The sequence below is a fragment of the Ictalurus punctatus genome, chromosome 22 (assembly GCF_001660625.3).
Source record: "Ictalurus punctatus breed USDA103 chromosome 22, Coco_2.0, whole genome shotgun sequence".
NCBI lineage: Eukaryota > Metazoa > Chordata > Actinopteri > Siluriformes > Ictaluridae > Ictalurus > Ictalurus punctatus.
Window position 1 is genome coordinate 13,826,701 of NC_030437.2, and position 15,710 is coordinate 13,842,410.

At 37.8% G+C, this 15,710-nt stretch overlaps 1 protein-coding gene across 3 annotated transcripts in view; it reads left to right on the plus strand.

Moving 5' to 3' along the window:
- The window catches only part of arl15a (ADP-ribosylation factor-like 15a), an 83,087-nt gene extending 67,607 nt beyond the window's left edge, over positions 1-15,480 (plus strand). For all 3 annotated transcript variants that reach the window (XM_017452290.3, XM_017452293.3, XM_017452292.3), the window contains one exon: positions 14,870-15,480. In XM_017452290.3, the coding sequence (XP_017307779.1) occupies positions 14,870-15,022 (153 nt within the window). In that variant the 3' untranslated portion in view covers positions 15,023-15,480. The remainder of the gene's footprint in view (positions 1-14,869) is intronic.
- Positions 15,481-15,710: the final 230 nt, after the last annotated feature.

Here is a 15,710-nt window from a genome sequence, read left to right on the forward strand (position 1 = left end):
GTATTTACACCACAAATTTGGTTCATATCCTACTTGTGCTCCTGAATATATTATAAGTTTATGCATAAGAAACGAACTAATGTAAACCTTGAGTGATAGACTTCTGATCATAAAATGTACATGGATTACTGTAATTTTATATAAGAATTATTCTGTCAAATTTAAATTGCTTATTGATTTACATTTACAGCATCTAGCAGGTCCCAAAAAAGACATAAAAACCAACCCACACACACACACATACACACACAAACACACACACACGCACATACCACACACCACACAAATTTCAGGTCATTAGTATGCAGCATGACCTTTCTCAATGTACGTTGTTTCCACCTCGCGATCTCACTACGTCTGCAAGGCGGACAGGCGATATGCTTAATTACTTAATTTACTCTGAAGACGGCTTGTTGATTCATATGCTGATTGTTAATGTCCTGTTTCAGCTTGGCACATTCTGAACTTTCGAACATTAGGTGGCAATAACAATTACTCATCCTGCACCACAATTAAAAAAAGTGCTGGAAGTTCTGGCAGCCGTCTGGCACATTGTGTCATTGTCAACTGTGACGCTTGTTCACCTCACTGACTTACAACATGTTCCTCCCACCTGTAGGAACGGGCCAGGTAGAGACTCAGACCAAATCAGGCCAAAGCATGGCAAGTCTACAAAGTTTGTTTTTTATTCTTGCACTGATGAGGAAACCAAATGAGATGATGATACATACAATACAACTTTATATATATATATATATATATATATATATATATATATATATATATATATATATATATATATACACACTTGGGGAGCAAGGAGGGGGCCACCCTGGACGGGGTGCCAACCCATCACAGGGCACGTTCTTCATTATGTATTGTCTTATTCTTCTTCATCCGTCACCTGATATTTTTCCAATCAACTGTCCAATTTTGGTGAGCCTGTACCCACTGTGGCCTCAGATTCCTGACAGGAGTGGAACCTGATGTGACCTTCTGCTGTTGTAGCCTTTCTTCCTCAAGGTTTGATGTGTTGCGCGATCTGAGATGCTCACCATGGTTGTAAAAATGCTTTTTTTTTTTACTACAAAAAGTTACTATAGACTTCCTGTCACCTCAAACCATTCTGGCTATTTTCCAATGAAGTGTTTCTGCCTGCAGAATTGCTGATCACTGGATGTTTATTTATTATTTTTTTTTTACACCATTTTACATAAACTCTACAGACATGACCCCAGATCAGATCCCAGATCAGCAGTTTCTGAAACACTCGAACCAGCCGTCTGGCACCAAAAACCCTGCCCCGGTCAACGTCAGTGAGATCACTTTTTCCTAATTCTAATGTTTGAGGTGAACATTAACTGAAACGCTTGACCTTTAAATGCATGAATGCATGCAAAGTACTCCTGCCACATGATTGTCTGTGCATGAATAAGCAGGGAGCAGGAGTTAGTAATAAACTGGCCGGTAAGTGTATGTATGAAAATGTTTCCGAAAAATGTCAAAGATCTGGACATGCCCACTGTAATCGATACATTTGAATCTGATGTCCAAACCTTTGTGATGTGTTTAGCCCAACATAACATTAAGTAAATATCAATTATGTCATCAGTTATGATGATAATCTAGTAAAGAAATTTTTTTCTGAAGCCTATCCAAATGTACCTACTTCAGAGTTTAAATTAAATCTTATCTAAAATAAAGTAAATCACTTAAAGTACTTTATGTACTTTACTAGAGCAGCTCACCGAAGGAAAGTATGGACAAAATCCATGTTTTCCCTTCTGATTAATGACTGACATGGTACCAATAAATTTGTTAAGTAACGTATTGGGTATTGCTCAGAGCGAATGTTTGCCTGCAACTGGGGCCCATGTGTGTGGAGCTGACTGATGACTGTTCTTCCGTGCACTGACAGATGGAGTCCCTCACACTCAAACAATAACCAAACTTACTTGCAAAGTGTGTGTGTGTGTGTGTGTGTGTGTGTGTGTGTGTGTGTGTGTGTGTGTGTGTGTGTGTGTGTGTGTGCATGCGCGCACATGTTTGTGGCTATCTTTTCTACATTATGTGCATGTTCAAAGTATTAGAGCATCATGGTTAATCCTTTACACTAATTACTGGAAGATTGAAACTGAGTTGTTTTGGACGTATGCACAGGAGTGCAATAACTACTATTGTTTTATCCTCTCCATGTTGTAATGGAAGTAAAGTGCAGTGATTTTTTTCGGGGGTGCTTTGGGACAAGCGGTTGCACAACTTTGGTGCTTCGTATATACTGCGCACAGGATTTACATTTTAATGGTTTAACTGACCAAACTTTTTGTTTTATGCACACCTTATTGGCTTGAAAACGGTGACAAGCATAAAGGTTATTATGAAGACTGAACTGAAATTATTTAGCCAGTGTTATCCAGTCAGTATTTCAGAGCGCTCTAGCACGCTGCCAAATTCCATCAAGTAATTCAACAGATGTCAGTGTGCTGTAGAGGAGTACCATACAATGTGAGATTACACTGAGCCATGCACTAAGATGAGCCCATGGCCAAGTGAGTCTTTTTCTGTAATTAAGATATTTTCCCAAAAGGTCTTTTGGCAGCGATTTTCAAATGAGGTCATTGCTGAATAACGAAATACTCCTTCATGCGGAACTTAGCAGCCAATGGGAATTCGGGAAATAAAGAATGATTTAATCCAGTCAATCATTTTGATCATGCTATTAGTTAGTCACTAAAAGGATGTGTACTGCTACTTTCTAACAGACTGAAGAGTTAATAAGACTCACTGAATGTCCAAATCTGGATGTAATTGAATAATTTTGTCACATTTGAGGAATTTCTCTTTTAACTGTATGATAAATTTAATCCAGGTACTCTGAGCTTCGATTATAGTTATACTGAAATATATTGTGCTCTTGTCTAACTGTGATGCACCTTATTTTGATGAGAATTATATTTCCATTAGTTTGTGATATATAGTAGTTGGACAATACCAAGCCTTTCAAATGTAATCGCTTTCAGCCTAAACCTTTCTTCTGTGTGTGAACTTTTCATATTCTTATTTATTTATTTATTTATTTATTTATTTATTTATTTATTTATTTTAACCATAAATATAGCCATCAGCAATGGAAAGGTACTTGCACCGGTTTCGAGTCAAGTGTGTGTCCTTAAGTATGCTTCCAACAGCTCATTTGGTGGAAATAGATTGCCTGCATGTTGCACTGTGGCTAACCAAGACTCAAGAGTGAATTCTCTTATTAAATAATATTCAAATATTGATTTAGATAAGTGCTTTATTACTGAATGTTAGACAAGTGCTTTATTACATGAATGAGCTGGCTGGCATTCAGAATATCTTATGTGAATCTTCTCCATTCTTACCATTCTAACAATCTAAAACATGATAGAAAGTTTAAACATCAGAGTATGTGAGTTCCATTTTTAAACAAGATTTTGGGCTTCAAATGAATGCACTGTATTAGCATAGCTAATGCAAATGCACCAATGACAGCTTTTCTGAGGATAAGTCTCCAATGGAATGTATTGCTAGCTGTTTGTTTTCATGCTAATCATAATTTGTTTATACCACAGCCTTGCTATATTCTGGTATTTGATTGGATAGATGGTTGTTTCATTTTCTAAAACAATATGGCCGAACAGTTCTATAGTTACAACTTACATAGGACATTATGGCGGACGCTCCACATAAAAGATATTAAAAAAAGTGTAATTGTTTATATTGTGAAGTTTTCTGTAAGATGTTTATTTAGCATTTTTGGAAGGAGTCTCCAGTGTCAGTGCTTTATGACAGTCAGAGGTAAAGCTAGTCATTTAGGTTTTCTGATGCAGTTTTTAAGATAGAGGGCTTTCCAGTTTCATGGTAATGTGACAAGCTTATTAACTTATTAACTGAGAAAAAAAACTGTTTATAGCTGTTATAACATAAGTGATAACAGAAACTAGCTTGCCTTGTGTATGTTCCACAACAGTGCATGTAACTATAAATGGATAAAAGGTGCAATGTATCATTATTTAATAAATAAAAAATGTTGTTTTTTTTATTTGGTAAAAAATGGCTGTGGTATAAAAGGAGAAGAACCATTTGTGATGTGTTGTTATGGGAAAATGATAAACTTTGGGGTGGTAACAGTAACTCTAATTAGTTTCCTATAATTACAATAAAAAATAAGCAATACTTAAAAAAAAAAAATATTGTAATTGGTATTGAGCAAGAATCACTGGTCATTGTCAATATGCATATCTTCCTAAGCATGTGAAAACAGATAAAAAAAAAAAAAAAACTATCTTAGATCAGAGAACTTTGATAAATAAAACCAGACATATGTGAATGTCTATTTTGTAAGCATCACCTCTGCACCCGTGGAGGACAGGCAGACCTTGCTTGAGCATGTCATGATCCCAAGCCTATCTGGTTGAGAGAACATGCATTTTGCATGTGGTTTGATGGATCTGGGCTTTGTCTAGCTATCACATTCCTCTTTGGAAGGACTTCAAAAGGGAAGTGGCGGGAGAAGTTCTATTGTAAGATGGGTGAACCCGGAAAGCCCTTGGCTGTTGTTTTTTTTTAGTTATCACATAAGGAGCCTGGGATGCAAGGTCATGGGTTTAGGCCTTTCCCTCACTGCCGCATGGCCATATGTGGCAGAGGCCAACATATCCTCCGCCAACCCAGAGTGAAACGTTATTAAGGTATATAGCCCTAATTTCAGACACATGACATGTTATTGTTGCCTAATTAATAAGGAATACGTATAATATACCACACAATCTGGGAGTGCAGACCTTAAGAGTTTTTACCACCAATAAGTTCACCACTTCAGATCAAATAAGAAACCAAATGAGAAATATGTTTGCCCTAAACTGAACCTATTATGACCCTTTTAGGAGTTGTAGCACATTCAGCCAGTGTGTATTGATTGCCCATTTGACAACTGAAAGCATGATATGTGAAGTTACTTCAATGTCTTTGTCATTCTTTGTCCTTTTTCCTAGATCTTCCCCCTTGCAAACGATGTCCCCACCTTTTGTAACACAAGGCCACTCCTTGGCCGGCCTTAGGATTAGATCTACTTGGGTGAGGGGCAGTGGGCAAGATGTGTGGGCATCCTGCCTGGCTTTTCCCACACGTTTCTGTCAGATGTAGGTGAACCTTGACCTCTATGAGTCCTCACCACCACGGGATGAGACACCATTCAGTCGGCAGTTTCTTTTCAGTGCCGTGCCTCCATTTAAAAACCGGGCTCACATTGTGACCATCCTCCCTATTGTCTAGCAAGCAGGCGAGGTCAGGAGACTGGCTGCTGCAGGCCAAGATGAGACTTGTGAAGGCTCATTCACATCTGACCTGACCTCCCAATTCCACTGCTGAGTCATAAGGATCAAATGCTGGGAATCCGGTCTGTCTCCTCTCTTTAGTTATTCTTCGAATGAAAAAAGACCAAAGGTGCAGTCGAGGCCATATGCACGTATATGCAGCAGTCTTTTTTTACTAGGCTATTTGTGTATAACCGCTTCTAATGTCCAGTTTCCTCAGTATATACCCAGTATAAGACTAGAAATCATCACTGAAAAGAACCAACAAAAGGTATAAGGACTGATTTTCTTTTAGTCACTTGTCCTGTCACAGCTTGTTTTAAATGTAGGTGTTTTTTTTTTTTTTTTTTTTTTTTTTTTACTGAGTGTTATAAAGACCAGAGCAATTACTCACTTTGTAGTACTAAATGTTTAATGTCTAAATAATTTACAACAGTCAAGAGAAATGGTATTTTTGACTTGCATAGATTCTCCAAATGCAAATAAACTATCTCAATATATATATAATATATACATATACATATATATATATATATATATATATATATATATATATATATATATATATATATATATATATATATAATACATAATCCAACACAGAGAGAGCAAGTATTTTCCTGGTTTGCCAGACATGCACAGGTTGGAAAGAACAGCAACCACTAGACATGCATACTGACAAATATAATAACAAAAGTAAAAATGAGTACACTCTAATATATTACCTTTGACTGGGACAAGTGTCTCATCCACAGTGACCACAAGACAAAGGTTGTGATCTGTGGCAAGTGCTCCACCCATTTGCCAAAGACATCCCTGATCCATGACACGCTTTGCACGTCCGGACTCATGGTTGTCAAATCTGATCATTTTTGATAAAGTTCTGAACATCTCCAGGGACATGGTAGAATGGGTCATCCAGTTTCAGCATGCTACATAATGAAAGCAGCTTCACCTATGGATCTATACTAGAAGCCCAATGAAGGCTTCTCCTGCATCCCTTCTATATTTTAACTTCAGTGACAATTCTTTCAGTGGCAGGTGGAATGAAGAGCTGCAAAGTTGATCAAATATCCAACAAATTGCAAATGTGACAATGACATTTCATTTGTTATCCTCACTGCCCTTAGATATACTACTTATGGTGTTGTTTTTCTCTGATCATCCTCCTCAGGAATCTCTTCATCTTTATTTGAAGAATTGTGATCAGTTTTGCTCCAAATTGTTCTTGTGCTCTGACACTTCCTCATTATGCTCCTGATCTCCTGAATGTTGTCATAAATTCTTCCTCCCCATCTTGCTCACAGTCTTCTACAATGATGCCGAGAACATCAAACTGTTTATTCAATTCAGTAAAGCTGTGATTGAAATGAACTGGAGTGCAAGCAGGGTTTTATACTTTTATAGTCATAAAACAAACCAGTTTCCCATGAAATGAGGTGCTTGTAGGTGCTTACATGAGTTTACCCATATTTGTATCAAGTAAATGTATGGCAAGTGCATGTTGGAACTTTTGAATCTCAAGACTTTAGCAAGACTCCCCTGGAGTGTCGGCACATTTTCATTTCCAAACAATATAGGTATATGCCTACTCACTGGTTTACTGTTTCACTGTTTCAGAAACCCTTGTAATTCATCCAATACATGAGGGTCAAAATTGAACCAGAACAGAACCTATATACGAAAAGTACGTACCACCTGTACAAACATTTGTTTCACTACCTTTAAATGTCAAAATGAGTTAAATTTGACACAAAACCACCAGATGTTTGAACGCCTTTCTACAGATGTTTGAACGCCTTTGAATTACTTGATTTGGAAAGTTTTTGATTGAATGTAATATTTGCAGTTAGCTTCTCTGATCTTTGCAATGGACCTAAAGCATACTGGAATGTGACCGGAGCCCTCCTGCCCTCAAAATTTATATGTCTGCCAGCTGATCAAAATTTATATGTCTGCCAGCTGATCAAATTTTTTTTTTTACAATGAAAGCTACAGGGATGATGACATACTGCAATAAAAATATGACTAGATATTTATCATTTGTGCCAAATAGACATTATACGATTTTGACAATAAAAATGTAAAATTCAAATGAAAAACTGAACACTTGTGTAGCATTATCTACATTAGCTATCAAGGGTTCAATACATTCAGGATCTTCTTAGAACACAGACATTTTAGCTCATCATTTCACCACACACTCATTTTTTGGCAGAAATGTAACTGCATAAAAAAATGAATGGAATTAACGGCAAAAATTACGCTAACCGATAAAATGCTATCTATATCCAGTTGTTTACGTAAATCTTGTTTTAGTATAAATTCGCCTAGCTGCACAGCTCTGCTAATTTGTGCAAAAACAACCAAACTTGTAATAAAATACCCTAATAACCCTTAATATAGAGAATAAATTTTGTGATTAGACCTCTTACAGATTTATCTTTGTAGTGATGAAAAAAAACGCAACATATTTTGAGGTGTAAATGTACTTCTGAGACCAGGTGACAGCTCTCTCTCACACACACAGACACTCAAGTTACACTTGAATGTACGAATTCTTTTTTTAGAAAAGCTTTATAAACAGTGAAATGTAATTCATAGTCTGCACTTAATAATTACCATTTGTTCTTTTTCTTCCTCATGAAATCAATCCAAATGGCTGTTTGAAAAGGTGTTATTTGGATCACGTACACATTTGAATGAAATTATATGAAAACATGACTGGTAAACAACATGACTGGATGTATGGATATAAGAATTTGGGTTGTTCATATACAAGCTTAGGTTTATTTTACAGTTGTGGACTGAAGAACACATGCTAGTAAATTAGTAACCATTCAAGCTGTGTGTTTCAAAGAGTTATCTGTTTCTAACAAGCATTGCACATATACAGTCAGATGATGTTAGTAGTCTTTGGACTTACAGTTAATGCTATAAAGCTTCTGAGAAACTTGACCCAACTTGTGTGGACTTGTTTAGTAAGGAATTGTTTAATACAGACGGCTGATTCTTCTCCTGCTCTAATTCTCTGCTCTATCAACATTCATGTACTGGAACCTCGGTGCCTCTGTTTTCAATTTACTGAAACCCGTCTACATTCTCTCTCCCTCTCCTTCCTTCCTTCCTGTCTCTTTCTCCCATTTTTTTTTTGTGTCCAAAATGTTGTCAAGTCTAGCACGCGAACAGAACTAACAGATTGTCAAGGAGGCACAACATGCTGTTCAAAAGAACCTTGAATTTAAGTCAATGTTCCCAAGCTTGAGGGTAGAGGAACTTAGGATATCATCTGTAGAAGGTCTTAAGGTATTCTGTGTGTGCTGAGGCCCACATTTCTGCACCTCTGTCCAATAGATAAACTGTCAGAGCTAGGATAGAAAAAAGTAGGGAGCTTGGGATTGTAAAGAAGGGGGGTTCCCTTTCTTAACAGACCCAGAGCCAGGGCCCCACTTTGTGGACTGCTGTACTGCCAGCCTGCACCACTACACAAGCTTTGTCTTTTGAAGAAGCAGACAGCTGATTCAGAGAAGGTGCTTCTGCATTGGTTCCTGACTGTGTCGGAGCAGGCAGGCTGCCAGCTCAACCAATTCAAATAGCCCAGACCAGGTGTTCGCTGTCAGGAAACCCTTGGCAGCTCTTAATAAATCGAGTTACTGTAAATGCATAATATGGCTAGACAAACAAAGTCTCCCTTGTGCACCTCTACAAGCCATTGCGAGGTCACCACTGTGCTAGAAGCGAGAACTAGTCAATGACCCAACTGTTTATTTGTGGATTGACAAAGATGAGCATCACTGACTTGGTTTTGGCTATGGTCACCATATGCAGACATCTGTATGATAAATATCCGGAAATATATTTACCTTTGCATTATGTAACGCTGCTTCCACGCATGTGGTCGCTGCATAGTGGTTTTTGCCATTTTGTTTCAGGGACTAATACAGAGTGTTCTCGTGTGCTCATCTTTTCCTGGCAGGTTCACACTACCTGACACACTCCTAATTTTTTCGCTCCATTCTTTCAACCATGCTTGTGGTGTGACCTCAGCTGTATTTAAAGAGCCAGCAAAACCTGTTAGCAGTAAGTGGCTTTGCAAGTCATTTGATCTTGTCAAAAGAGAGAGAGAGAGAAAAGATAAATGAAAACCTTAGGGGTTGTAAAAATAAAGAAAGAGAGGTCAAAATCCTCACTGTCCAAATGGGAATATCTTCAGGACATCTTTTATGCACATTTGAAGCCTCTGCCAATATGGAAAGTACATTAACACAGTCCTCAGACCTTAAGTGCAATAGCATTGTTCTGAAGACTTGGAAGGGCCTCTATGAGCATCCCTGTGCCTCCTGAATTAGATTTATGGTGCCCTGGAGGTTGGTTCTGATCTGGCACTGGTCAGCCAGCTTTGAGCCGAGAGTGAGTGGTGAGACAAATCTCTTTGAACCATTTCTGACTCTACCATCAGAGCAATGAGGACAGTAAATCTTCAGCTAGGATAAATCTTCAGCCTAAAGTCTTCATTTACTACCCACTGAGACCCTGGCAAGGCTCCAGCACAGCACAGGGGTTTACTGATCTTGGATATGACTGCTTGTTCTCCTTGTAGGGATATTAGGAACCTACCTGAGGATGCAGGAATATTTAGACCCTCTATTTACTTGATCTTTTTCTTCCTGTCTTTAACTAGCTCATTGCTTCTTATGCTGACATTCACCTTGGCCCGTGGTATTAATGTCACATGCTGCTTATGCTCAATTAACAGGTAAAAAGGGCATTAACTTCAATCGACTTGAAACCCTATGAAAGTTCATATGGTTGTTGCTCAAGTCAGACCACTCTCCATCCTGGTGGTATATAGGCTACATTTCCAAGAAGCATTTTTCTTTTCTTTAAGGTATGTGATTTAAAATTCAGTCTACGTGCTAAGCACATGAAAAGAGGCACTTTAGGCATAGAGGAAATGAACAAGACCAGCTCAGTTTCATGGTAAGTGCATCTGGTGTTATTGATTCACATTCTTTTACAGTGCATGCCATTTCACAGGTCACTGATATCGTTGGGAGTGTAGCTTGTCAGCTTTAGTAATTGATTGTCTCTGATATTTGAGCATGGTCTCTTTTGCACCGAAAGTGCTTTTCGGCAGCACACTTGCATGTATACAGTAACAAGTGCAAAGTCTGGTGTATGGATGAACATACAGCCATTTAAGAACAGATGTTCTTAAAACATCTTGCATTTACCTCTTGCTTCTGAAGATTGAAAAAAAAAAATCCATACCTATGATGCAATGATGCAGCAAATGCATATGTCTGATCAAATATTATTAGGTGGTTTTAAGTGAGGTTAAAATTAATGTTCAACTTATTTATTTGGTCACTCTGACTTGACAGGCTATTTTTTCCCCCCAAGATCAGCTAGTAAATAAATAATAGTTTGGTTTTAATATTCAGCAGAAATGTATTTTTATTTTCATTTGGCATGGATTTAGCCCAGTGTGGTCAGGCAAACTTTCATAATATTCAACAACAGTAACATGAGCCCAGTATTGCTCACTTAACTCTGACTTGTTCTACAACATGAACTCCTGACTGTTTGTCTGGGCAGGTAATCAGGTCTCCGAACCTGTATGAAATTTCACTGTTGCACCCTGGAGATTATCCTTCTCAAGAGTGGATTTCAACAAAACATTAATGCCTGCAGTAAAGTATTCAGTGGTTAATATGCTGTAATGGTGTGGATGCAATTCACAGTTTGTATGCGTTCAAGATCATTAGGTCAAGTAGGATTTACTGTAGCTCTCCTGGCCAGTGGCTCTGTGGGATCGTAGTGCGGTTGCTGGCAACTGGCCCACTGGTGCAGTCTTGCTGTGTTCAACTCATGCAATGACCATCTCTTTCCAGGCAGCCTGATGAACTACATCACAGATAAAGCACCGATGAACATGTTTAAATAAGTAATAAGAAGTGTTTAAAAGCACTTAAAACTTTGGCTTTTTATATTCTGATAATTATCTGTATTTGCAGCATTGTTTTCATCCCATTTACAAACTCTCAGGCAAACTTGATGGATTCTGTGAGGTCTGAAATGTATTTTAATGGCCCTCACTGACCTCACTGAGGCTTTACTTTGTAAATCATGAATTATAATAGCAGTCTATACAGGTCAAAGGGCAGCTGGACATATTATGTATCTTTTTTTTTGTCAATTGGTTAAATTGGGAATACATTAAGATATGCCTCTCACCTTGTTGCATTAGCTGGCTGAATATAACAAGGCATCTACGCTTAGGTGAAGAGTTATTCCAGTTGCCTTTTTTAACTGGGAAGTCTTAGCATCTCCTTCCCATACACTTGTCTTTTCCTTGTCTACTGCTGTTATTTTCTTTCTCATGATGGCTCCACATACTGTAGCTGGAATAAGGTGCACAATGGCATTGTGCATACTTTGAAGTTGCAGAAGACTTCCTCAAAGGTTCTTAGGTCAGCCAAACAAAAGGGTTCCTCAAGGATTTCTTAAGGTTCATCAAGGGTTGCTTAAGGATTCTTTGAAACCTTCTTTGAAAGGGATATTGGGTTCTACATTGAACTTATAAGGATTACCCATTAGTGGGACGCTGAAGAAAATTTTAAGCATTCTAGATTTAATCCTTGCAACAGAATATTATGAAGTGCTTAAACATTCATTTATGTTCATTACCTATTATCCTGATCCAAGTTGCAGTGGATCCGGAACTTATCCTGGGAACACTAGGTGTGAGGCAAAAATACCACCTGGATAATATGCCAGTCCATTGCATATTTATATAGGGAAATGCTATTTTAGATGGGTTGTGCTTTGTCTATAGTATAATGCATACAGTATGTGTTGAAATCTCAAGGAAGATGCAACCAGACAACTGGACAAAAAACGCTGACGTTAAAAAAGACTTAAGTGAAAAAATACCATAGCATCTCCAAAATGTGACATTCACACCAAGGCCCTTGAATCCTTTTTTTTTTTTTTTTTACTTGTTTGAATTGTTTTAAGGGTGGCACGGAGTGGGTAGCATTGCCACCTCACAGCTAGCGCTAAGGTTCCTGGCTCGAATCTGAGCTCAGTTTACTGCCAATACATGGTTTTGCATTTTCTCCCTGTGTTCACCTGGGTTTCCTCTGGGTTCTGTTGTTTCCTGACACTGTCAAGAAACATGCAGGTAGGCAGACTGGCTAAGCTAAATTACTCCTAGGTGTGAATGAGTGTGTGATTGTGTGACTGGCACCCAGTGATTAACTGCTGTCCAATCCAGGTGAATTCTCCCGCCCAGTGTTCCCAGATTTGGAACCACCGTGACCCTATTCAGGATAAAGTGTTCACTGAAGATTGATGAATGAATTGTGAAGATTGTATGTATATATTTTTTAAGTTTTACTTTCTATACTGTTTTTGTTACTACCTTGATATATATTGCAAACAGGCCAATGTAGAGTGGGTTCAGAGAAACCTCACAGATGTAAGCTGCTTTCTCTGCTCAGCTAGATCAGGCACTGATCTCAAAGGAAGCTAGACTGGGTGACCTAGTGTACATCTTAGCAGCCATCTGCCACTATTCTGGAGGGTATCACAACTGTGGTGTAACAAGATCTGCTTGCATATTAAAGATAAAATGTATGTTTCCTCTCAGTTCTTACACTTTTAAAATGCCTCAGAATAAACTTTTTCCCAAGAAGAAAAGGAATGTGCCATTGTCATTCAGCAATGTAACATCCTTTTTCTTCTTCTAGACTAGACATATACAAAATACATTGTTGCACTCTGTACATCCATTCTACAATGTTTACATTAGTGCAGGGAGAGAACATTGGTTTGAAAATGATGTATTCTCCTAAAGTCAGCCTGCCACAGACAGACAGACTGTCAGGAAAAGCAAACAAACTTCCTCAGTGTTGGTCTGTTGGTCTGAGGCGGCTCCTGTTACCAGGATGGATTTGTTAACACTGTTTGGGTCAGCCAGGCCCGCTGAAGTGACTTAATCTGTCATTAAACTCCTGTTACACTATGACTAAGCCACAGCTCAATACACCCTAAAGACTCTCCAGGAAGAAAGATGAGAAGCAATCTTCTGACTTGTTGCAATGGGCTGTCATGGAAGAGGCAGACCAGTGTGGCACTGATACATCGCTACCTTAACTAGAAAACAGAGGGGAACAGAATTTATAAAGCACATGGAGTTGGTATTAATTTTATATCCACACTACCTAGTTGTATTTATGATTACTTATGATTATTAATCATGTTTAATTTTCATAAATACCTTGAAGCAATGCAAACTAGCAATTAGTATGATAAAATATAAAATAGTAGGCCTAAAGAGCGAGTTGATGAATAGGTCCATAAAAACATACTGATAAAATCAATGCTGTTTCCATCAGTTTATTTTCGGTCATACAGCAATTTCATTTTTAATATAAACAGTGATAAGCTTTATGTGTCTCTTAGGATGCGATAAACAATCAGATCCATGGGTTGTACTTCCTTGTACTTAGCTTTGAACAATCAAGAGGAACATTGTTTTAACAGGTTATCTAATTTACTTAAGGAAATCTGATGGACATGGTTTTCTTTAAAGTGGGGAACTGATAAGATTTCATCATGTTTTATCAGCATATTTTTAAATGTGGTTTTACTTCACACCACATTATTCATTCATCCATTCATTCATTCATTCATTCATTCATCTTCAGTAAGTGCTTTATCCTGGTCAGGGTCATGGTAGACCCACAACCTATCCCCGGAATCACATCATATCAAATAATGTTAAACTGCTATCATTAGAAATGGTTTGGAAATGTTATTTCTTGTTGTAAATCATTTAGTGGCCTTTATAATATTTATAATCTGTAAAGTGAGTGAAGACTCCCAGTGGATTATTATTGTTAAATAACTAAATGGTTCTTGCACATTCTTCGAGGCAGTGGACCAAAATATCCTTCCGTCTCTGTTGAAAATGTTCTGTATAACAGATGGTTTTGGTTTATTCTTGGTGTAATGAAGTGTTGACATATAAAAGTAAATGATGTATAAAATACTGTCCTAACACAAGATCTACATAATCAAATGTTACCTTATTAACCAAATGGGTTAATTCCTTGCATACCAAGGTCTATAGCCTTGGCATTATAGCTGTCAGCATTTACATCTCTATTGCTCCTACTGAGGTTTTCTTAATGGTTTCCTGACAGCTGTTTTCCCCCTTTATCTTTAGAAGTGAGGATTATCTATAGAACATGGAAAACTAATTGAGGATATGTAATAGAGTCACCGCTTTTCCATTCCCCAGTTAGACATTTTCAGGCTCTGTCATTTCCATTTCAATTCTCCTGGAAAAGATTTTTTCCTAAGGCTGCCAGACATGGCATACTGAGCAAGACCAAACATGTCCCCAAATAAATTGTCATAGAGATAATGCTTTGGTTGATACTATTTTTGACAGACCAGCCTTAAGCTACATGCCATTATTAAAACACAGCCATGACTGAATGAGTGTATCTCATTTCTTCCAGATAAAGAAGTATTTTGAATTGGAGCCACTGGCAAGAGGGAAGAGATGGATCTTTCAGGGCAGCTCAATAAACAACATGGAGGCTGTGAGGGAGAGCTTCAGTCAGTTCATCAGCCTTTTGGAAGAGAAGGAGCTGCAAAGCAGCAGGATATGATTCAGAACACAAGTTCAAAGAAGAAAACCAAAAACAAAAAAAACTAAACAATTTTCCAGACAAGACAAAGAATTTGTTTATCTGGGGGAGTGTTGTTAATCTGAAGGAGATGCAGGGGTGTTTTATTTTTCACATCTCCATCAAAAGATGTTGTTTTTAATCACCGAACAGAAAAGACAGACATTGACCCTTAAACACCAGCCACATGAGTCATCACAACTTTAGGTCTGGGATCAGATGGGGTTTTTTTTTTCTTCAAAAAGAGTAATCTGGAATATTTAAGAGATTTTTGGTCAATAGCCAAGTATTTTTTTTTAAATCTAATCAGTAGGCAATTAAGCATGTGTAGTCTAAACCATCATGCAAAGCAAAGCTTTAAGGTACCACAAGGTACTACTGTGAAGACTCTGTAACCTTTCATTATTGTTTAAAAGTAAAGAATTTTATGAATTTCCTAATGTTTTAATGTTGCTTCATTTTTGTCACCTTTTTTATGCATATTGGAGAGTACATTAAGTCAATCACTGTTGAATTCATCATTAGTATGCATGTATATAGGTATAATATACATGCACATACAGGCGCCTTTGGTTATACTGTTAATTTTGTTGTTTCCAAAGATGACACACCCCTTTACTAGGGAATGCCTGGGCTGTTTCAGGTTTGGTCTGGAATACAAACTCTATCA